Here is a 21,459-nt window from a genome sequence, read left to right as displayed (position 1 = left end):
CCAGAAGAGTCCGCTTTGGGTGTGCGGATTTGATGCGAATACTCACCCCTTCCGCCGGACATCGCATGTAGTGGTACCGAGGAAGCAGTGTGCTCTGTTCCCACGTCGGTGGATGCATCAATCTGCACCCGGCATACACGCCTCGCGACCGACCTCCCTCCCCACCCCCCCACTCGGGCAGGAGACACTGGACACCGGCATGTGCTGGGCGGATCGAGCATAGGTATATATACTGTTATATTGTCCCCCGTTCTCCCTCGAACTGGAAGAAGCCCTTGATTGAACTTCCTCACCCATCACTGCCCGACACAATCCGGGAATACAGAACTTTGTACTCGAGGGACGAGACGACACTGATCACACATTTCCACCATGGGAGGTTTACTTACAAAAGTCGTCAAGAACGATGCCATGAAAAATGATCCCCCAGGTTCGTTGCTCCCTGACGCCCTGAGGCCACAACTATGCTGACCCATCTACCATCATAGAGATCTACAACTGGAGGGTCTACGTTCTTTCGTGCTCAGCTTGTTTTGCTGGTGCGTTGTTCGGTATGGACACCGGTATCATCGGAGGTGTCCTGAAGATGGACACCTTCCGGAAGAAATTCGGGTTACAGGACCTCAGTCCAGTTGCTGGTACGTTGTTGATCTATTCCTCCCCGATTTCCCTGACCACGGAGTTTTGACATGTCTTGTTTGCAGGGGCCGATCTGGAAGCCAATATCGTCTCGACTCTACAAGCCGGATGTTTCTTTGGAGCTCTCGTGGCCTATTGGTTCGCCGATAAGTATGGTCGAAGGGCCTCTCTTTTCGGCTGTGCCTGTATCGCCATCATCGGAACAACTATGCAAGCTGCATCGAACGGAATCCTCTCAGTCATGTATATCGGCCGTCTCATCACCGGATTCGCTGTCGGTGCTGCATCCATGTTGAACCCTCTGTACACTTCCGAGAATGCCCCTCGAGCCATCCGTGGTGCTTTGACCGGAATGTACCAGTTCTTTGTAAGTCATGTCTTTCCCCCGGGAATCGCGAGCAAGGCTAACTAGCGGACTACAGATCGTCAGTGGTATCTGTATCGCCTTCTGGATCAACTACGGCAACCTCCTGCACCAAACCGGTGACAGGCAGTTCGTCATTTCCCTCGCGCTTCAAGGCCTTCCCGCCGTCTGTCTCGGTGTCGGCATGTTGGTTAGCAACGAGTCACCTCGATGGCTTGCACGCAGCGACCAATGGGAGAAGGCGGCCACCACTCTGGCCAGGGTCCGCAACCTCCCCGTCGACCACCCCTACGTCCAGAGCGAGTTGGCCGAGATCCGTGAGCACCTCGAGATGGAGCAGCGCCTCGTCGCCGGCGCCGGCTTCTGGGACCTGCAGAAGGAGATGTGGGGTGTCCGTGGAAACCGAAACCGTGCCCTCCTATCGATCGGTCTCATGATCTGCCAGCAGATGACTGGAACCAACGCCATCAACTACTACGCTCCTCAGATCTTTGTGAGCCCCCCCCTTCCTTTGAGTTTTAATGAACCGCACTAACGGACGTAGGCCAATCTCGGACTCAACTCTACCGAAACCGGTCTCTTCGCCACGGGTATCTACGGTATCGTCAAGATGGTAACCTGCGCAACATTCCTGATCTTCGTCGCGGACACTCTCGGTCGCCGGAAGTCGCTCCTCTGGACCTCGATCGCGCAGGGCCTGTCCATGTACTACATTGGCTTCTACGTGCGCTTCGACCCGCCAGTCAAGGGTGCCGATGTGCCTCCTGCCGGTTACATCGCCATCGTCATGATCTTCCTCTTCGCCTCGTTCTTCCAGTTCGGATGGGGCCCTGTCTGCTGGATCTACGTGTCTGAAATCCCCAGCGCCCGCCTCAGAGCTATGAACGTCGGTATTGCCGCCGCTACCCAATGGCTCTTCAACTTCGTTGTCGCCAGGGCTACGCCGAACATGATGGTCAGCGTTGGAAAGGGCGGTTACGGTACCTACTTCATATACGGGTTTGTCTTCCCCTCTTCCCCCACTTTCTCGCTCCCGACTAACCTGTTTGTTTTTTCTCTCTAGGTCCTTCTGTTTCGGCATGTTCTTCTTCGCCTACTTCTTCGTTCCTGAGACCAAGGGCATGTCGCTCGAGGAGATGGACAACATCTTCGGCGTGATCGAGCAAGGAAAGTTCATGGACGAGGAGGCGACGCCGAACTCGCCACGGGTTGCGGCGGTCGAGCTCGGCGAGGACGGAAAGACCGCTACTGGTACCACCGTACTGCAGGCCGCGGAAAAGAACTAGGATGCGTTATGTACGCACGCACGTGGGGATTTATGTATAGGGCTGGCTGTATTTACTTACTTAGTTTTTGCATTTTGGCGGCGGTGGGGGCTTTGGAATTCTACCGCGATAGTTTGATGTCAAACGATGTGCTGCTCGAGACTCGAGTGCGCCCATTTGATCATTGATACATGTGCCCATACGTGTGCTGCGGAAATGGTCCGGTTGAACGATCTGTGTGGACGTGTGGACCGTCGGCGCAATTCCCCCTCTCGTATGTAAAACTGTAAATACCGTCGTACGTCAATCAGCCCTGCACCGCGTATGTCGGAAGCCTGCTACCCACAACTTCCCAACCTTCCAACGCCATGAAGTGTTCGAGCGTGGTTCTCCGGTGAGTCCAACGTAATATGCATACGTCTAACGACTTCCCACAGCACTGGTGGAATGACATGTGATAATCTAGTGCTAACTATTGCATTACCCCAATACCCCAATACCCCATACCCCGGATTAACTACTAGCCCCACCCATACTTTTAGTTTCACTACTCCACCGTTCCACTCCACCCCACTCCCGCTCCCGCAACCGGTCCCAACACATTAGGTACATACATACATAAAATCACACCACCGCCGTCTCAGCCCACATACCCACAAACCCATGCTCCTCCCCATGGAAAACATCACGCTCCTCGGCTGCGGGACCATCGGGCTCTCCTTCGCCGCGGTGCACCTACGCTCCTCCAGCAGCAGCATCGTAACCATCCTTGACCCGCGCCCCGACCTCGCTACCATCCTCGCGCCGCTGCTCGCCGTCTACGGCGCCTCCCGCGTCCTCATCGCTCCGACACTCTCGGACGCCTGCACGTCCCGCACACACCTCGTGCAAGAATCCGGGCCGGAGTCCGTGTCCTGGAAGACGTCATTATGGGCGGAGGTGGAGGGCCTCGTCAGCGCGCAATGCCAGCTCTGGAGCTCGACATCGGGGATCCCCGCGAGCGTGCAGGGCGCGCGCATGCAGCGTCCCGCGCGGCTGATCGTCGTCCACCCGTTTAATCCGCCGGCGGTGATGCCGCTGATCGAGATTGTGCCCGGCCCGGGGGCAGAGGAGGTGGTGGTCGAGAGGGCGAGAGAGTACTGGGAGCGCGTGGGGTATAGACCCGTCGTGATCAGGGAGGAGCGGAAGGGGTTTGTTGCTAATAGGCTCGCGTTTGTAATGTTGAGGGAAGCGGTGGGTCTAGTGCAGCAGGGTGTCGTGGGAGTAAGGGAGGTGGATGCGATTGTCGAGAATAGTGTGGGTCTGAGGTGGGGCGTTAGAGGCCCATTTAGAAGTTATCATGATGGTGGTGGGGAACTGGAGAATGGCGGGTTGAGGGGGTTTTTGGAAAAGGTGGGCGGGACGGTCAGGGAAGTGTGGGCGGAGGGCGAGGGGGATCTCCCGGCGGGGTGGGAGGAGACGGTGATTGCGCAGACGGAGGAGGCGTATGGGAGTGTGACACAGGAGAGTCTGGACGAGAGAGATAGGATTACGAGAAGGGTGCTGCAGGCGATACGGGAGGAGAAGGAGGCTATTGAACTGGAGAAGGTGGAGAGGGGACGGGCTCAGAACGCAGTTGTTGAGTAGGAGCAAACGAGGAAAAACTGATGATGAATTGACCACTGTAATGCAACGCCTAACGCCGGCCACGACTGTAATCGGGATATCGTACAAATCCCTTCCACCAATAACTACACCCATCCCATTCATTGCTCAGCTCTCGTCCACCCAGATCTTGATGGTCATGTCCAATCCGCAGCTCGCGACAATGTTCTCCGTCGGATGCGTCGCAATCCCCAACACTACATCCTCATGTCCGACCAGAATCTGCACCACCGCTTTACTCTGTACGTCCCACACGTACACATCTGAATCCTCGCTTCCTGCAATCCTTCATTCCGTCAATACCCACCAATCAGTGAGGAAAGGGGAGGGAGACATACACCAAATTCCCTTTCGTGATCGCAAACGCCGAAAAGATACTATACTTCTCATTCTGATGTCCCATGTAGGTTTTCAGGCACTTCCCCCTGTGGTAATCCCACAGCCTAACACAGGAATCCAGCGTGCCAGCCAGGAGGAACTTCCCGTTCGGACTGAACCTCACCGCGGTAACCGGCTTATTATCCTCCTCGACCAGGGTCCTGAGACACTGTCCGGTGGTGACATCCCAAATCCTGATCAATCCATCATGCGAGCAGCTCACGATCATGGTCCCGTCGCGGTTGAACCCCACTCCCGACACAGGATCACTGTGCGCAGGTAAGGTCTTCATGCAGTTCCCCGAGCGCACATCCCACAGCCGCACCGCTTCGTCGTAGGAGCCCGACGCAATAATCGTCCCCCGCGGGCTGTATGCTACCGTGTACACGGCGTTGTGGTGCCCTTTGAGGATCTTCCACATTTTCCCCTACCGCCCCGCGCACGCATCAGCTCCCATCCCCAATCCCCCAACAACCCCGGAAACAAACCGAAAGCGCATCCCAAATCCTCACGGTCTTATCATCGCTGCCACTGACGAGCGTCAGACTATCGGGAGCCCAATCGACATCCGAGACGCCAGCGATGTGTCCTTCGAGTGTATGTTCATGTTCGCCCGTTCTCGCATGCCAAACCTTAATCGTCATATCCGCGGCTGTCGCCCACCCGCAGCACCTCGCATCAGCAACAAACCCCCAGTAAAGCATGGGAGCAACGGGGGAAGCGAAGCAAAGTAGGAACACACACAACAGCTAGCGAGCCACTTCCCGTCGGGACTGAACTTGACCGAGGACACGCCCAGCGTGTGGCCCTTGAGCGTGCTCTTGAGCGCGTACTCTGGGCGCGAGAATGGCGGCGGCGTTTCGGCGCTCCGTGCGCGCTCCGAGGAGGTCGAGTGAGCTGCTGCGGCAACGTCCATTGTGTGCGAGGGGTGAGGTTGACGCGCCTAGTTATGTAGAGGGAGGACGCGATTTGTGCTGGGGCTTTGGCTGGGATCTGGGACGCGACGGACTGGGTTAGGGGTTAGGGGTGGTGGGGCGGCATGGAATGGTGTGAAGTACCAGGTATGTGCGGAAAAGAGCAGTTTTTGATGAACATGGGATGGCCGATTCTGGGTGGGGATTCTGTACACAGGTATCCATACAGATTTTTGTTCACTGTTCACCTGGCTAAGCCGGACCTAATTGGACTGTCTTGGATCCAGAGCAGTTTAGACATATCTGATCACTCGCCGCAGATGGTCCAGCACGGGGAATAGAGCCATTCGAAATACATCTGGAGTCAGGTGGAAGACTGGGGTAAGCAAGGTTGCTGTTCCGAGCCCATTAACTATTGGGAATGCACACAGGACCAGGAAGATTGCGTGCATTACAAAATCTACAGACCTGCCTAGTATCATACCAGCAACGCTGCGTCGTCACCTTCATGCAGTGCGCCGATCACACTCGTACTTCCCGCAACCATTTTACCACCGATGACACGCCGCGGAGCTTTTTTTCTTGTGATTCATGTCGCCTTATGATTTTTTGCCGGTTTTGGCAGTCGACTGCAGTCGACTACAGTCCGTCCCGTCCGATTTTACTGGTGAGCTAGTCCGTCCAACACACCTCCGGACGGACTGGACGAACGTAGTCCAGTCCCGTCCATGGGTCCGGACGAACTGGGCCGGACTTTGTAGATCACTGCCTTGCTGCCCCACTGCGCCGCTGCCTTGCTACCCGCTGATCATCATTGTATTTGACCTTATTGGATCATAGCAGTTACACAACCCATTCCGATTTATTTCACGCTTCAAAAATGTTTCTAGAGGCAGTAGATGTTGTAATATCTCACTCGTTATCATCGTGGGCATGGACCTTCGCTCCCTTTCCTAGACTCGAGGCCACAGCCTCGCTTCTCTGGACATAATACGCATAATTTAATTCATCCGTTCAGTCACTATTCACAACAGTAGGTGATCTTCAATGATCGAGTGACTTGTCATGCTTTGATGTACCGTACCGTACTTGGTAGTGTTTAGAAACGACGACCATCTACTAGTACAGTGCTGCACAGAGGGACTCGACTTGATTCAATCGGAACAGAAGAACTGGATGGCCTATAGTAGGTATATGATTGGCCGAGGATAGAATGAGAGAACACAAGGAGAGGACGGCCCAGACAACGGCGATTTTAATTCCCAGTTTCCACTCGATCACTGTTATTTTTTTATACAGGGCTGCGATGTGTATCACCTGGCGAGACCGTGAGAGACTACCTATAGTAAGGGAGTATCGAGGGCGAGCATGTCTCGGCTACCGTAAGAGTCCTGTCCTGACTCCTACGTATATATCTAGATCTCATCGCTCTGGCTTCGTTTCCCCGCTCTGCTTCGTCCCGTCGCTCCCACGGAAGACAAGAGCATCGAAAATCCGCTGATTCAGCCATCGCTCCGATATTTACGCTGTGGATTTTGACACCATCCCTCTCAGTCTCGTCAGCGTCCGAACCCAGGCGCGGCTGTACCGTCTCGGGAAATCCCTGTGTCATATGTGCGATGTGACGGTGGCTGCCTAACCTAACGATCCCACCGGGCAAACCGTTAACGGTGTGATCCCTGATGCCAATGTTAGTTACATACCACCTGCCACCAATGATCATGGAGGGATTCGATACATAGATCTGGGCAGTTTTTCGGAGCTCTAGATGACTCTAGGGCCTAACTACGAAACTAGCATCTTCCTACCATACATACTTGAGTGGGCAGTGGGCACTAGGAAACCTAGATATATGTACCGGTACATGTACCATGACTTGCAGTAGGGTCTATATGTAACTACCATGCCAACCGCCGCTCGCCACTCGTGCAAGCAACAGACCAGACCTCAATAATTAAGATAGAAGCCGAAAAAACCCCCATATGGGAATAGGTACCAAACCGACAGAATTTATCGCCGGAGATACTTTCAATAGTCATATATAAGTAACCAGAACTTATATTTGGGTTGTCGAGGCAATAAACGTGCCTACTTGGGTGTGGACTCAATAAATTCAATGTCCCGAGCCAGTCTTGTGTGTGCACTCATACATAATCTCGGCCGGGAACTGGTAGTATGTATAAATGACCCTCATGGTATAGAAGGTTCTCTCCTCCATGTACTTGATTCGGCTCGACGCGACCCTAGACCGTACCACTCGTTGTGGATACCATGGTTGTGTAGATAAAGATGAGACCAAACCCGGATGAATAACTAGCCGAGGTCGGTTGGACAACTCTGCCGTTTCGTGCCTGATCGTGCTAGTTATATGTGCCGGACGTTTGATCATCGGTGTTAGTGGAAATAATAGTATACGAATACGAGAGATAGTAGATACCAATACGGCAAGAACGAATACGGTACTAGAGTTCAAGGAATTCGATATGGAAAGTAGGAGGGTCCGAGAGTCCGAGAGTCTGGAAGTCCGAAAGACTACTGGTGTATATTAGGGCGAAATTTCTCACCTCGGCCGGTTCTCAACTTGAGTCTTGACTCCCAGCTTCGAATACCTACTGTCGACTCTCAGGTTGCCGATTGTTCCATCCCACGACGGCACGTACAGTGGACTCGAACATGTGATCTGTAATGCCTTCAGTGACACCGTAACAACTGATACTGTACACTAACCCTGTGATCATCTCCAAATGCCTTCATCAACAATGGCGGCTATACCTCCTCCAGAACGACAGATCCTCTCAGCCTCTGGGTCCCTTTAGATTCCACTCCGCTGAACCGCAATGCACGTCGTCCGCCTTCTCTCTCCGTAGCTCTCCCTGCGTGGTCTGCCCGCCACCAAAGCCCAGCCCTCCTTCCCACCGCCGGCTGCGTAATCACCCTACCAGCACTGCCCACATCACTCAAGCCCGCACTCTCGCCCACGCGCACCCGCGCCTCGCGTAGCTCCATCTCGTACTTGCTTCCCAGCATCCACCTCCGCCTGCACCTGCTGAAGATGTGCCAGGAAGCGTATGCTCCAAGGTACACGACCACCATGACGAAGAGCAGGAACACGCCGACAAGGAAGACGTTGGCGTACGTGCCGGCCGCCGGGTCTAGCTTTGGCACCGCTAGGTCCGGAAGCGAGGCTATCGCTGGCCTCGGCGTATTCGTAGACGAGGCTATCGCTGGCCTCGGCGTATTCGTAGACGAGGCTATCGCTGGCCTCGGCGTATTCGTAGACAAGATAGACTGAATTACCGTGACGGTTACGGTTTGATGGATTGTCATCCACTCTTCGACAACGACCGGACGAAACGACGGGCCGGGAACGGCAAGATGCCAGGGCGGGCTTGGAGGGATATGCTGAGCATTGGAACCGGAGAGATTGTAGGAAACCAATAGAAGAGTGCATACGGAAAGGAACATCATTTCGTTGAGTGCGGGAGGGGTTGTTGTATAGTATCGTGGAGGAGGTGAGTGCTCTACGTATAGGCCGCACTTTAGCTCCGTGTAACAAACAGATTATCGAGGTCTATCAAAAACCAAACAAAGCCGGTCGGGCGGCGAGGCGAGGCAACCCACAACCAGCCAAATCGACGACCAACAATCCACCGTGATGCCGTGACATCCTGTTCACAACGTGTCGAGCCCTCGACGCTCTGCTTAACATAAATCCCTACACCCGCCCCTGCATCACCCCTGCAACCCTCCGTTGCTCTGACGACGATCAGTAAGACGGAGTTGCAGAACCTCGATGAATGGAATCGATCATACGCTTGCCATATAAGGCAGTTATGGAGCTTACAATATACTCTAATTCACCGCCACCCCTTTTCTCACCGCGATATCACCAACATGCACATGGACCATGACTACGTGCCCTAGTGGTGCACGATCAGGGAGAGTATTGGAAAAGCCAGTAGGGATTATCCACTGGAATCCCTCCACTCCGTAGTTAAGGCCGACGTCCACTGGTTATGGCAGCTCGTGCAATGGACGAGTATATGTATACCACCAGCGCACTCTTCACGAGGAGACCCATTTTCTTTCAGCATCTTAGCTATCTCCAGAATGGCGAACTATACAGCATCACCGGAAGCCGTCGTCAGCTTCGTAACGCAGCTCGGCCTATCCCCGTCCGATGTTTCTCAAGTCTCTACCGCTCTTGCAAATGCTGCTGCCTTCGGGTCAATCGGACTGCTGGCACTGTCTCTCTTATTCCCCCACCTAACCTTCTGGCCCGACAGTGCAAACTACACGGCGATTCAACAAGTGAACTGGTGGGTGTTCTTCCTCCTTAGGTCTCGCTTCCAGTGGCTGATGAATTCTACAGGTCAACGAGAGCATGGCTCCCGGCAGCGCTGATATTCACCCCGGACACCACCGACGCGGTTTCGAAAGGTGTAAAAGTTACGTCCTATTTCGGCATTGAGTTCTCTGTTCGGGGCGGTGGCCACATGCATTTCCCCGGAGCTGCCAGCTCCGATGGTGGCCTCCTGATAGCCATGGAAAAGCTCTCGTCTCTTTCACTCGACGAGGCAAAGAAGGTCGTGTCCATCGGCGCCGGCAACCGATGGATCAGCGTTTACCAGTTCCTTGAGCCCTACGGCCTCGCTGCAGTCGGCGGCCGTGTACCCGTAGTCGGTGTTGCGGGATTGCTCACCGGCGGCGGAAACTCGTTCTACACCACCTCGCACGGCATGGCGTGCGACACCATCAAGAGCCTCGAGGTCGTCCTCGCCAGCGGCAAGGTCGTCACCGCATCGGCGAAGCAGAACTGGGATCTCTTCAAGGCGCTGAAGGGTGGAGGAAACAACTTCGGCATCGTCACCCGCTTCGATCTCCACACCGTTCCGCAGCCAAAGGGTGTCTGGGCCGGTTTGACGACGTACACTCCCGACAAGTTCGGATCTGTCATCGATACCCTGGTGACGTATCAGGACAAGCACCAGGTCGAGGATCCGAAAGCGGCTATGATTCAGAACGCCATCTTCACCGGCGGCAGTACCCAGATCTGGATGTCGTTCCTTTTCCACGCCGAGACCGACAATCCCGCGTCTCTGCAAGACTGGAAGACCCTGGGCCCTATGTCCGATACCACCAACAGAACGACACTGGCAAAATTCGTCAACGCCGCATACTCGGGCCAGGGAGTACCTGCTCCCGGAAGGTATATTCCCCCGCATGTCTTTTTTTTTCTCCCTGTCTAGAATGCTAATCTGGATTTCAAACATACAGACAGCACATGAGTACCATCTCCATCGGGGTCGATGCCGAGCTGTACAAAGAGGTTCTCGCACAATTCAACGCGACCTTCACGGCCGCCAACGTCCCGGGGCTTCAAGTAACACTCACCTACCAGCCCATGGCCGTCTCCACCGTCCGCCACGGTAAGAAGATGGGCGGCAACGTCCTCGGCGTCAAGGAGGAAGCGCAGACGTGGCTCGACATCACAAGCTCGTGGAGCGACGCTGCATATGACGAGACGGTGATCGGTTCTACGACTAAGCTCATTGCGGATATCGAGGTCATGGCCAAGAAGAGGGGCCTTTACTATGACTACATGTTCCTCAATGATGCGGGCGAGGGCCAGAAGATCATTGAGAGCTACGGCGAGGCGAACGTTAAGTTCTTGAAGGTCGTGGCGAAGAAGTACGACCCCACCGGCGTCTTCCAGAAGTTGTCAAAGGGTGGATTCAAGCTGCCGTGATTTTTTGGATAGAAGGGTTGGCGGGGCAGCTCTGGCCTTGGAGGAGGGAAACCGTGGAGGGAGAACTCTGGACATGTAAAGTACTATATAGGAGAAAACCATTGTAACGGAAGGTGTTTTTCAACAAGCTACATGACCGCTCCACCGTCTTGGTGACCAAAATTCATGTGTGTGTGTATGTGTGTGTACTATATGCGCACGAAGCAACCCCGTCCTGGTAAAAATCTCAAGATCGCTGCATCACGGAGCTCGGTATAATCCATTCTTCATAGCACATCATCCAGGCATCATCGTAGCCGGATCTGCTGTCCACCGCAGAAATCGGTGTCGCCGGTGCGAGCAGTTGCTTCCGGTTCACTGTGCGCATGCCCGCTCCATTACTGTTCCATTATTCGTGATCCGTGACTGGTTGCTGTTCTCCACCTGCATGGAAGTGCGGGGAAAGCTCTCTTCCACGATGCGAGGCGCAAGGCACCTGGTTTCCTTACTTTCCAAGTGAAGCAATCGTGTCTAACAAGAAGTGAATGGGGTCTCAATTCCCGCCTCCGCGTCTTTGCTCATATTGCATCACTGGCCAGCCCATCTTTCTCGCCACCGATCCGACTCGGACACGACGGGGACCTAATCTCCTATCTATATCATTTAGACACATTCTACCGCTTCCCAAAGCAGCCATATTAAGGCTTCACTTACACCACAACCTTTGGCGACAGCCCTATCTGAACGGGCTGCTCGATCTCCAACCTGATCTACTAAAGAGCCCATCACAGGCGTTCACCAATACAATCTTTCTGCGTACGAACATACTTGCTCTAGGACACCAATCTAGCCACTTTTAAAGCTTTAGTTAAGCTTGTCCCGAGCATCTACAAAGTATCTTGGTATCGCCAACCTAAGTACCTAGGTTTCTTGAGAGTCCGCTTCACCAAGAATTTAGACCCTTGCTTTCATTGTTTCTTCATATCTCATACATACGACCGAGATGATGGTTGAGGGATGACATCTCACTCGGTTTTTGAACAAGCTCGGGCTAAGAAATACTTGGGAAGTACCGTATGTAAGTCCGACATGAAAACGGTGTGTGTATATTGCCATGATCTAAGTACCGGTATTGAGGGTTGAACTGGGTGCACGGTTGGTTCTAAAGTGATTTCGACTCATTGACACACACAAGTCATCACTCGTATTTCTAGCCAAGCCACAACCGTCACATACGAAATACCAGTACTAGTGCACGCGACCGGAACTAACTAACAACCCTCTACTAGGAACAACCGCGTTTACTCTTTCAAAACTTGACGCGCTCCCGGGCTGACAACCTTCCCCGACACCTTCCCCGACACCTTCCCCGACACCTCCCGCTACCACCGCCAACCATCACCCTCGCTACCGACCATCATTTGCCTGCCACCTTTACCTAAAAAGGCCGGAACGAAGAAAGTTGCCATCATGGCGTCCGGCAATCCCTACGGAGTACTAGCCAACTCCCAGCCGGTCGGGGATATACAGATTCAACTCGAAGATCTAGATCTCACGACTAATGGCGGTGAGATCGAGGTATGTCACTGCTCGACGATTTGTGGGTGGCACTGACCTGTCTAACTGTCTGGTGCGCAGAACTTCGGGTTCAAGGGTCTCACGAAGGAGCCGAGACTCAAGCTCCTTCCTGAGGGTTTCTCTCCAGACTCGCTGCCACGCTCGTGCTCGTCGCTTTTCACCATCGCAAACCGACGCGGTCTCTTTGCGGCGGCGGGCCCAAAGAGTAAGTCGCTCGTTATCCAAGTAAGATATGGAGAGTAATGGGGTTTCTAGGTTTCGTCATAGGATCGACGGCATCTCTGCGGGAAGCGCTCGCACAAGATGGAGGAGACTACACACCACAGCTCACCATGCCCTCGCCCATCAGCATATCGCACATCGCGTTTAATGCTGATGAATCGCATCTCATCCTCGGAGCTTCTCAGGGAGGACTGGCCGTATACTCGATAGATGCGCTCGCGGGCGGCGGTGATGCGAAGGCTACATTCGAAGTGGGGACCGATGGGTTGGAGCTGCGAGAAGTCAAGCCGAACCCCACAGTGCCGGAGATGGTGGCTATTGTCACGATGAAAGGAGACGTCCGGATCCTGGATCTAAACACTAGGAGTTTCAAGACAACGCGAGATGGAAACATCATCCTCAAGGAGGGAGTCGGAACGATTGCGTGGAGCAAGCAGGGAAAACAGCTTATCTGCGGAATGGGCAACGGAACCGGATATCAGATGACCCCCGACGGCGAAGGCAAGGCGGAGCTTCCGGCACCACCTGGCGTGGAGAACTGTTTCGTGTCATCCATCCTTTGGATTGAGAACAACGTATTCATAATCACACACACGCCTTTACCGACGGATGGAGTACCGGGCGATGACGAATCCGTCTTTCACCTCCTTACGCGTTCTTCAGGCTTATTTCATTTTAAGAAGCTTGCTGCTCCGGCACCCCCGTTCGGAATGAGGGAGCGATCCCCGCCATATTTCTTCACAGCACAACTGCAGCAATACGAACCAGCACTCAAGAATGCCATCATTTATTCTGGAACATGCTCCGGCGACGTTGGTGTTATCATGAGATTCAAAGAGGATACTAAGGATATCAAGGCAGATACCTTTGTGACGGTTGCGATCCTGGATGAGACACGGCAGGCGCAGTTGCCGTTGTCAAAACCGACTTTCATGGATACATCCCCAATCGGGATGGCCCTCGACCTCAGCAGCAAGGACAATGTAACCCGCCCCACGGAAGGCGGCGAAACCGAGTCACCAGGGCCACTCCCAATCCTAATGGTGTTGAACCATGAGGGTACTCTGTGTGCATGGCACGTGGTCTACAACGATGCCATCAAAAAAGGAGAGAAGTACACCGGGATGATGATTTACGATACCGAGCAGACTCCAGCACAACAGCCACCACAAGCAGCTATCCCGGCACCACAGACTGCAAGCGCATTTTCAACAGTTCCTAAGCCTGCTTTCGGGCAGAGCTCGTTCGGAGCGAAACCTACACCAAGCCCGTTTGCTGCGGCGACATCAGCGTTTGGACCCTCAGCGCCGGCAGCCTCACCATTCTCACAGTCGATACCCTCAACGACCTCCGGAACTGCTTTTGGTCAAGCCTCCCCATTCGCACAAGCCTCCCCATGGGGTAGCGCGCAACAACCCCCAAGTGCTCCGAAATCAATAGCCACTACTACTGCCCCGGCTTTCGGCCAACCATCAGCGTTGGGTGCCACTACTACCGGCCCGGCGTTCGGTCAACCATCAGCGTTGGGTGCTAATAGTTCCGCTCCAGCATTTGGCAGTCCTGCTCCAGCATTTGGAGCAAAGCCTTCCCCATGGGGAACTACACCACAGCCTCCCAGTACCCCAAAATCCACTGCTTCCGCTGCTCCGGCGTTTGGGCAACCATCTGCGTTGGGTGTCAATAGCCCTGCACCCGCATTTGGCAGACCGGCATTCGGACAAGCTTCGGCATTTGGCTCACCCAGTCCTGCGTCACCCTTTGGAAAGGCACCGGTAATGGGATCTGCGTCACCGGCAACATTCGGCAGTGGCAGCGCATTTGCATCTTTTGCGAATAAGGGCGGCTTTGCCGCTGCTGCGCAGGCATCCAACGTCCCGCAAGGCGGAAGCCCCTTTGGCAGCGGTAAACCTATTGTAACCAGCGGCAATACCGACTCAGCTTTTGGAGCAGCCAAGACCACCCAACCCGCGACGCCCACGGCAAGCGGATTCAAATTGGGGAGTGTATTCAAAGACCAAGCAACTCCATCTGCCGATGATGGCAAGTCTGGCAATCCAGACAACGGTGGCTCTTTGGGAAGCTTTGGCTCTGCCCTTGGAGGTGCACTTGGAGGCGGTAGCGGTTCTAACGTATCCGCATCCGGTAATGCTTTCGATACGTCAGCCTTTAGAGGTACAGGTTCGCCATTTACTACACCAAGCAAGCCATCGGCCTTTGGCAACGCATCAATTTCTTCGGCATTTGCTAATGCTGGGCAATCCTCGCCCTCCCCCTTCGCTGGGATGGGAGCGTCAAAGCCCGCTGCTGGAAATCCATTCGGCTCTGCTGCTCCCGCCTCGCCTTCACCCTTCGCTTCTTTCGGCAGCAGTTCCACCGCATCACCTTTCGCTAGCTTGAAGCCTGCCAGTACGGGTAATACCAGTACGAATCCATTTGGAGGCAAGCCTGCTGGTGCAAGTTCATCCGGAGCCAATCCGTTTGCGCAGAAGTCGATTACTGTTCCCGACTCCGATGATGATTCGGACGACAGCTCAGAACCGGGATCTCTAGCTGCTGAGGAGGCACCGCTTCCGCCAGACTTCTCGGCACCATCCCAGATAACTCCGCCAGAGCTGCCACCCGCTCTGCCTGAAGACAATGACTCAGATGGTGCAGACGATGAAGGACAGGAAGAGGAGGAAGGCGACGAGGAGGAAGAGGACGAAGAAGAAGAGGAGTACGAGGACGAAGGCGACGAAGAGGAGGGAGAAGGTGAAGAGGAAGAAGGAGAGTATGAAGACGAGGAAAATGAGGAGGAGGCAGGAAAAGAGAACGAGGCACCCAAAACTCCGATCAAGGAAGAGTTCAAGAAAGAAGAGGAGAAGTCTTCTGCCGAGACCCCTAAGGCGGCCGTTCCTTCTGGGGCCGCCCCTAAAACGCCTGTTCCTTCTGAGGCCACCCCTAAGGCGACCGGTCTTTTTGGCACCGCCTCCAAAACGCCCGCTGCTTTTGGCGCCACCCCACCTGCTGCAAAAGCGACAACGCCTGGATCTGGATCTGGCTCGATCTTTAGCAACTCTGGAAGCTTTAAGCCTTTCTCATCCAGCAATTTCTCAAAAGATGCTCCTTTCAGCAGCTTGTTTAGCAAGAAGCAGGAAGACATTCAGAGTGAGAATGACGACGATGAGGAAGACGAAGATGAGGAGGACGAGGAAGAGGAGGCCCCTCTTCCGGCGAGGCAGTTACGCGGTAAAGTGCCGCTACAGTCCAAGGGCATGGGCGGTATGGGCGGTTTGGGAAGCCATGGAAGCCTGGGAAGTCTGGGAAGTCTGGGAAGTCTGGGAAGTCTGGGAAGTCTGGGAAGTCTGGGAAGTCTGGGAAGTCTGGGAAGTTTGGCGCACAAGAATGTCAAGTCATCGAGACCTGTCAACCCAAAGCCTATCAACTCGGCGGCGATCGCCTCGCTATTGAACGCATCAATATCGAAGGAGGAAGAGCCAGAGCCAGAGGAGGAAGAGGACGACGCAGAGAGTGTCGTGGACTTCGATGCGGAATACAGCGACCATGAGGACGAAAAGATCCGTGAGCAGCTGTGCAATGGTCCAGTCAAGCCGTCAGTCACAATCCCGGAAATAAAGAAGCTCACCAAGTTCAATGATGTCAACGTGAGTTTATGTTCCTGTCGTTTTTTAATTGGGCTCTAATTACTGTCGTGAAGGATTTCACTACTGCTTTTGACGCACTCTTGATTTCTGGCAATATGATGGTCAATAAACTCGGTCAGATGGCTCGTGGTCTTCAGTCTTACCACCTCGCACAGCAGACCCCGGCCGAGGGTGTCACACACGAGAAACCTGAGGACATGAAGCCTACCGACAACTGGCGCTTGGGCGAGTTGGCGATAGTGACCAAGACTATTGCCGACTTGGAATTGGAGGTGCAGAAGATCGCTAGTACGACCCCCAAGCTGGAGGAGAGGCGACAGTGTGCTACCAGGGGATTCATCAAGCGTAAGATTTCGCCATCCTATTACATTATGTTCTTGCTGACCTTTCTGCAGTCAATACCAAAGAGTCTGAGATCAAACGTCTGTTCTCCGTCCACAACGATCCAACCGCTGCCGCTCACGCCAGAGCCCGCCTCCTCGCCCCCGAGCAGCAGATTCAGCAGCGTACCCTGCGCAAGTCGTTTAGCCGCGTCGAAAAGGCGCTCAAGGACGCTGAGTACAAGGCGACGCTCTTCAAAGCGAAGATTGCTGCGCGTGACCGTCACCGAACCCGGGCCAAATACCAGCCTCCCACCGTCGAAGGCGTCCGCACCACAATCCTCAAGCTCACGGCGATGGCGGAGAAGAAGAACAGGGATGTCGAATACCTCGAGGAGAAGCTTAGACGCAGGAGACAGGGCAGCAGGGCCAGGAGTTCGTCGTCTACTCCTGGACGCAGCTTCAGTACCAGTACTCCGGAGAGGGAGGTGGAGACTCCGGTTAGGAGGATGGCCTATGGTGTTTCCGCACCCACTCCGGTGATGGTTCTCGTCGAAGAGGATGATCTCGAGGAGGTTGTCGAGGACCGCAGAAGGCGTAAGCAGGCGGGAAGGAAGCTGGGAGGTGCTCTGCGTAAGGTTGGTGGTAGAGTTACCGACGCGTAGGCTGGCATTGGTTTTGTTGTAATTTCTTTCTGTTTGATTTCGATAACCGCAAGTGTACATTACACCCATGGAAGGGAGTGCGAAGAGATGCGGTTCTGGGATGATATTGAATGCTCAATGACATCATGAATGTTTTTTTTCTCTGAGAAATGTGACGGCGAAGCGTGGCGAGAGTAATAGAAGCTGGAGTGTCTGAAATGCTCCCGACCTTGAAGTCTGGGTCGACGACACGTGATCTGGCTTACGGAAGCGTAGATGACCATAGATTCTTGATGGTCTGTACAATGAGTAATTTCACATGATACCATATCAAGCTGTCCGGTCAACGCATTTCTTCAGATTTTAAGCCTACATGCCTGCAGAATGCACCTCCTAATCATGTATTGCAATGCGATGTACCATTAAATCATTCGTATCGTTACAATCGGCACTCAAAAAGAAAGCAGTTAAACTAAAAAGCCGCAACAAAATCCAACCATAAAACCCAAGTGATGAGAAACCAATAAAAAGACTAAGTCACCAATTCCACCAACATATATTACACCCACACCCACCCGTCCACCTACAATATGGCACTGCAGTCAACCGTCCTGGATCAACTCGTCAGATCCACACCCACCAGAACAGCACCACCAGAGCCGCAAAGAAAGCGATCCACGCCTTCCAGCCCACTCCGGTCCTCCGCGCCATGCGCAGCATATTCTTCATGGTCCCCTGCAGCTTCTCACGCGTGCCCTCGAAGCTCTCATTCATCGCCTCCATAAGCGTAGTCGAGCTACGCACCTCCTCGCCAATCGCCACCGTAATCTACCCCGCCACCACCACCATTAGCCCCTTCCCCTTCCCCTTCCCCTTCCCCTCCTTCCCACAATGTAGAGTAGAGTAGAGTAGAGTAGAGTATACTTACATCCTTCAGCATGCGCACCTTCTTGCTGAGGCCCTCGACGGCATCATCATTCTGCGCCTCGAGCTCCTCCATGACCGAGGCCGAGTACTGGCCCTTACGGTTCGGCGTCGCCGCGCGGTACGCTGGGCTGGGAACACGGTCGCTGGTGCTCGCGTAGCCGTACCCGCCTCCTCCGCCCACGCCCCCGCCGATGGCGGGCGAGTACCGCCCGTACGCCTGCTGCTGCGCCGCCGGCTGCTGCCCCAGGAGCTCCGAGCGCTGCCGGTCGTAGGGGTCGCGCTCGCGCGCGTGGAGGGTGGGGCCGTAGCTGGGGGTGTTAGCTGGGGGGTACAAAAGGTAAGTGGGGAGCGGCGGAGGAGGGGCGAACCGTGATGACATTGTGCTCGTGCTCGTTGAATCGTGGGATCGTGGGTGCAAGTGCGAGTGAGGTGTGAGGTGTGAGGTAGGTGGGTTCCTGGAGCTAACTAGAGCGATACGGTAGTTAGGTAGCTCGGCCGGCAAAAAGTTACCTAGTGAGAGAGCAACTGTCCCGAATTCCGGACACCTTGCAGGTTGCAAGGTCACGTGGCCCAGCCGGGTAGCGTGAAGTTTGGGTTAACTGGGTGCGACGCATGCGGTCGGCGTTGTGAGGTAACCCAGCCAGCGTGAACACATCATCATCATCATCGCCATCGCCATTCAAACGAACAGCTACAGCTACAGCACATTGCACAATAATACACACACCACGACACGTCCCGTTAGTTAGTTACCATCGGCCAAGCTATCGACTATCACCACGACGACCACAGTCTTTACGAACGCCCATCAACAACGCGCAACCAGCTAGCTACAGGCGCCACATCACAGCACATCACCGTACGCCGACAAACACAACACATGGCGCAGTTCTTCTCCCCGCCGCCACAACAAAGCGGCTACGGCGCACCGCAGTCGCCACAAAACCTGCAATTCTACCAATCCTCGTATGGCGGACACGGCGGGGTGAGCGGGCACACAACCCCAGCTCAGGGATACGGCGGGTTTGGGGGGATGGGGAGCATGGGCAGCATGGGCAGCATTGGGACCACGACCACGACCGGAGGTGTCGCGGGTGAACGTGGTGGTTTGACGATGGGCTGGTTGGCAGCGTTCGGGACTGGTGGCTACGATGATGAACCGCCGCTGCTGGAGGAGCTCGGTGTCAATTTTCGGCACATCAAGGGAAAGGTTGGTTCCACCCCCCACCTCCCGCTATTGGACCCCCCACCTCCCCCTTCCCCCTCGGCGCTGACACCACGGAATTATAGACGCTGGCAGTTCTCAACCCCCTCCAGACCGTGGACCAGCACATGATGGACGACAGCGACGTAGCGGGACCGATCATGTTCTGCCTCGCGTTCGGCACGTTCCTGCTACTATCGGGCAAGGTGCACTTCGGGTACATCTACGGGGTGGCATTGATGGGCTCGGTGTCACTGCACCTGCTACTCAACCTGATGTCGCCGCCCACGCACTCGCTCAACTACATCCGGTCCGCGTCGGTGCTGGGCTACTGTCTGCTCCCGCTCGTTTTCACCAGCGGTCTCGGCGTCGCTTACCCGCTCGACGGTTTAGTCGGCTACACCGTCAGCGTCGCCGCGATCGCTTGGAGCACCTATGCCGCCAGCAATATGTTTGTCGGCGTCCTGGGCGTGCGCGAGATGAGGTGGCTGGTCGCCTACCCGCTCGCGCTGTTCTACAGCGTGTTTGGCATCATGAGCATCTTTGGTAGTAAGGCGAGCGGAGGGATCCCAACGAAGGTGTAAAACGGGCGAACGGGGGCGCGTAGCTAGGGTGCTGGGGGGCGGGGGATGGGGGATGGGGGATGGGGTGTAATTGGGTGTAGGATACGTATATACTTGTACGGGCGGTGATAATTGGCGTTTTTTTAGTTCTGTTCTTCTTTGGGGTTTGGTTGAACTTGAGCGTGCTTTGTTGTCTTGTGAGGATACAAGTGGTTGCGATTCGGCTCGTGGGTGTGAGTGAGTTCGAGTGATCTGAGACTCGTTTGCTTATTGAGATTCGGCTGTCCGAGTGACTTGAGACTCATTTGCTTGTTTCGCTGGCACGCTCGCACGCACATACTCTCTCGCCCTCCCGGAAACCTCTGTCAATCGCTCGCATAGGTACAGCCCGAGTGCCCGCTGCACGCCCTCTAAACCCTCCAAACCCTCTAAACTCTCTAAACGGCAGTCAATCGTCCGGGAAAATCCGGTCACGGCCGGGTGGGGAATAACTACTATGTAGAGTATAAGTACTCTACCTACCCCTCTCACTTCTCGCCTCGCCCTCCACAGCCCGGGCCATTATACATATAAGAAGTATGTACCTTGCAATCGCCAACTAGGTATGAGATCGGCCACTATCCCGAACGTGCCGTAGGCCTACATACGTACGCACGCACGTCTCGACCAGAGCTGCGGTACCGCGGTGCCGGCATCGGCACCGATCCCCCCGGGCGCCGGGCGCCGGTTTGCAAATACTTGTTACGCCGCATGGTCAACTGTGGATTTTGGAACCGGGCGTGGTTCAGGACGGGTTTTTGCGGCCTACGGCCAAGGAACCATGGTGGAGTATGGAGGAGCATGGAGGAGGGAACCATGGTGGAGTATGGAGGAGCATGGAGGAGTATGGAGGAGTACATACGTAGCGGTCGGTTTCAACGCGACGTGGGAATGTCTCATCTTGCGTGTATTGGGGGTGTGTATGGGGCGGGAGGGGGCTTGTATGTATAGTATGTATGGGCGGGGGGGCATTGAGTGCGTGGAGTTCTTCAGCACTCGGAAGGTGGACATCGGGAGTCGGGACATATTGGTTTGTTTACAGCAGCCAGCTGGACCTTGCTGCTATCCATCCATCCTCCCTGCCTTCCATCCATCCTCCATTCCTTGCCATTGGTAAACGGCTGTCCACATACCCACCTACCACACCTACCGTATCGCAGCGCCTACATACCTGTCACAACTCCCACCATCACTCCCACCCATACCCCATAACTCCTATGTACAGACCACAGTAGCCGTCTGCACTGCACTGACCCTTAAGCTTTCCGCGGTTACTCCCCGATCCTCCACTCCGATCCTCCTCGAGTCCCCGCAGGCAGGGCTGTCGTGTTGTGTTGCCCCCGGCTGCCCGCATCTCTTTTCCCGAAACTCAAAAGTGCCCGGGTT

General features: G+C 54.8%; 8 protein-coding genes across 8 annotated transcripts; 5 read left to right on the top strand and 3 right to left on the bottom strand.

The window, feature by feature from the left end:
* Window positions 1-227: 227 nt before the first annotated feature.
* BZA05DRAFT_135026 (general substrate transporter) lies at window positions 228-2,319 on the top strand. Its single transcript, XM_051478836.1, has 6 exons — window positions 228-430; window positions 489-638; window positions 705-1,006; window positions 1,062-1,496; window positions 1,548-2,002; window positions 2,067-2,319. Exons 1-6 carry the CDS (start codon window positions 373-375, stop codon window positions 2,287-2,289), a joined length of 1,623 nt encoding a protein of 540 aa, XP_051336943.1. The 5' UTR covers window positions 228-372; the 3' UTR covers window positions 2,290-2,319.
* A 624-nt stretch (window positions 2,320-2,943) lies between these two features.
* Window positions 2,944-3,894, top strand: BZA05DRAFT_447372 (uncharacterized protein; the record flags this gene model as incomplete). The annotated part of the gene is made up of 1 exon (XM_051487154.1): window positions 2,944-3,894. One exon carries the CDS (start codon window positions 2,944-2,946, stop codon window positions 3,892-3,894), a length of 951 nt encoding a protein of 316 aa, XP_051336942.1.
* A 20-nt stretch (window positions 3,895-3,914) lies between these two features.
* Window positions 3,915-5,316, bottom strand: BZA05DRAFT_406466 (WD40-repeat-containing domain protein). Its single transcript, XM_051484512.1, has 4 exons — window positions 5,035-5,316; window positions 4,779-4,942; window positions 4,251-4,717; window positions 3,915-4,198 (listed from the first exon to the last, which is right to left on the bottom strand). Exons 1-4 carry the CDS (start codon window positions 5,204-5,206, stop codon window positions 4,021-4,023), a joined length of 981 nt encoding a protein of 326 aa, XP_051336941.1. The 5' UTR covers window positions 5,207-5,316; the 3' UTR covers window positions 3,915-4,020.
* Window positions 5,317-7,891: 2,575 nt separating this feature from the next.
* BZA05DRAFT_406461 (uncharacterized protein) lies at window positions 7,892-8,867 on the bottom strand. Its single transcript, XM_051484511.1, has one exon. It carries the CDS (start codon window positions 8,670-8,672, stop codon window positions 7,971-7,973), a length of 702 nt encoding a protein of 233 aa, XP_051336940.1. The 5' UTR covers window positions 8,673-8,867; the 3' UTR covers window positions 7,892-7,970.
* A 1-nt stretch (window position 8,868) lies between these two features.
* Window positions 8,869-11,047, top strand: BZA05DRAFT_406460 (uncharacterized protein). Its single transcript, XM_051484510.1, has 3 exons — window positions 8,869-9,523; window positions 9,577-10,413; window positions 10,482-11,047. Exons 1-3 carry the CDS (start codon window positions 9,315-9,317, stop codon window positions 10,951-10,953), a joined length of 1,518 nt encoding a protein of 505 aa, XP_051336939.1. The 5' UTR covers window positions 8,869-9,314; the 3' UTR covers window positions 10,954-11,047.
* A 1,156-nt stretch (window positions 11,048-12,203) lies between these two features.
* On the top strand, window positions 12,204-16,720 carry BZA05DRAFT_134957 (uncharacterized protein). The gene is made up of 3 exons (XM_051478835.1): window positions 12,204-12,510; window positions 12,571-12,715; window positions 12,766-16,720. Exons 1-3 carry the CDS (start codon window positions 12,403-12,405, stop codon window positions 16,413-16,415), a joined length of 3,903 nt encoding a protein of 1,300 aa, XP_051336938.1. The 5' UTR covers window positions 12,204-12,402; the 3' UTR covers window positions 16,416-16,720.
* A 1,009-nt stretch (window positions 16,721-17,729) lies between these two features.
* Window positions 17,730-18,861, bottom strand: BZA05DRAFT_406454 (uncharacterized protein). The gene is made up of 3 exons (XM_051484509.1): window positions 18,636-18,861; window positions 18,269-18,575; window positions 17,730-18,168 (listed from the first exon to the last, which is right to left on the bottom strand). The coding sequence occupies exons 1-3, from the start codon at window positions 18,644-18,646 to the stop codon at window positions 17,965-17,967; spliced, it is 522 nt and encodes a 173-aa protein (XP_051336937.1). The 5' UTR covers window positions 18,647-18,861; the 3' UTR covers window positions 17,730-17,964.
* A 36-nt stretch (window positions 18,862-18,897) lies between these two features.
* BZA05DRAFT_438179 (uncharacterized protein) lies at window positions 18,898-20,091 on the top strand. Its single transcript, XM_051486482.1, has 2 exons — window positions 18,898-19,477; window positions 19,558-20,091. The coding sequence occupies exons 1-2, from the start codon at window positions 19,148-19,150 to the stop codon at window positions 20,053-20,055; spliced, it is 828 nt and encodes a 275-aa protein (XP_051336936.1). The 5' UTR covers window positions 18,898-19,147; the 3' UTR covers window positions 20,056-20,091.
* The last annotated feature ends 1,368 nt before the right edge of the window (window positions 20,092-21,459 follow it).

Source organism: Tricharina praecox (assembly GCF_024521635.1).
Source record: "Tricharina praecox strain CBS 144465 chromosome Unknown BZA05scaffold_23, whole genome shotgun sequence".
In the NCBI taxonomy this organism is placed as follows: domain Eukaryota; kingdom Fungi; phylum Ascomycota; class Pezizomycetes; order Pezizales; family Pyronemataceae; genus Tricharina; species Tricharina praecox.
This window is presented reverse-complemented; position numbering and strand designations above follow the sequence as displayed.

Bases quoted from the DNA above. Each gene is read 5' to 3' on its own strand.
- BZA05DRAFT_406461 (XM_051484511.1), bottom strand. From the start codon at position 8,672: ATGATGTTCCTTTCCGTATGCACTCTTCTATTGGTTTCCTACAATCTC.
- BZA05DRAFT_406466 (XM_051484512.1), bottom strand. From the start codon at position 5,206: ATGGACGTTGCCGCAGCAGCTCACTCGACCTCCTCGGAGCGCGCACGG. The intron at 4,718-4,778 runs GTTTGTTTCCGG...GCGGGGCGGTAG, and splicing joins GGATTTGGGATGCGCTTTCG to GGGAAAATGTGGAAGATCCT. The intron at 4,199-4,250 runs GTATGTCTCCCT...GACGGAATGAAG, and splicing joins ATCACGAAAGGGAATTTGGT to GATTGCAGGAAGCGAGGATT.
- BZA05DRAFT_406460 (XM_051484510.1), top strand. From the start codon at position 9,315: ATGGCGAACTATACAGCATCACCGGAAGCCGTCGTCAGCTTCGTAACG. The intron at 9,524-9,576 runs GTGGGTGTTCTT...TGAATTCTACAG, and splicing joins GCGATTCAACAAGTGAACTG to GTCAACGAGAGCATGGCTCC. The intron at 10,414-10,481 runs GTATATTCCCCC...TCAAACATACAG, and splicing joins GGAGTACCTGCTCCCGGAAG to ACAGCACATGAGTACCATCT.
- BZA05DRAFT_135026 (XM_051478836.1), top strand. From the start codon at position 373: ATGGGAGGTTTACTTACAAAAGTCGTCAAGAACGATGCCATGAAAAAT. The intron at 431-488 runs GTTCGTTGCTCC...CTACCATCATAG, and splicing joins CATGAAAAATGATCCCCCAG to AGATCTACAACTGGAGGGTC. The intron at 2,003-2,066 runs GTTTGTCTTCCC...TTTTCTCTCTAG, and splicing joins GGTACCTACTTCATATACGG to GTCCTTCTGTTTCGGCATGT.
- BZA05DRAFT_134957 (XM_051478835.1), top strand. From the start codon at position 12,403: ATGGCGTCCGGCAATCCCTACGGAGTACTAGCCAACTCCCAGCCGGTC. The intron at 12,511-12,570 runs GTATGTCACTGC...TCTGGTGCGCAG, and splicing joins CTAATGGCGGTGAGATCGAG to AACTTCGGGTTCAAGGGTCT. The intron at 12,716-12,765 runs GTAAGTCGCTCG...TGGGGTTTCTAG, and splicing joins TGCGGCGGCGGGCCCAAAGA to GTTTCGTCATAGGATCGACG.
- BZA05DRAFT_438179 (XM_051486482.1), top strand. From the start codon at position 19,148: ATGGCGCAGTTCTTCTCCCCGCCGCCACAACAAAGCGGCTACGGCGCA. The intron at 19,478-19,557 runs GTTGGTTCCACC...ACGGAATTATAG, and splicing joins TTCGGCACATCAAGGGAAAG to ACGCTGGCAGTTCTCAACCC.
- BZA05DRAFT_406454 (XM_051484509.1), bottom strand. The intron at 18,169-18,268 runs GTAAGTATACTC...GTGGCGGGGTAG, and splicing joins AGGTGCGCATGCTGAAGGAT to ATTACGGTGGCGATTGGCGA.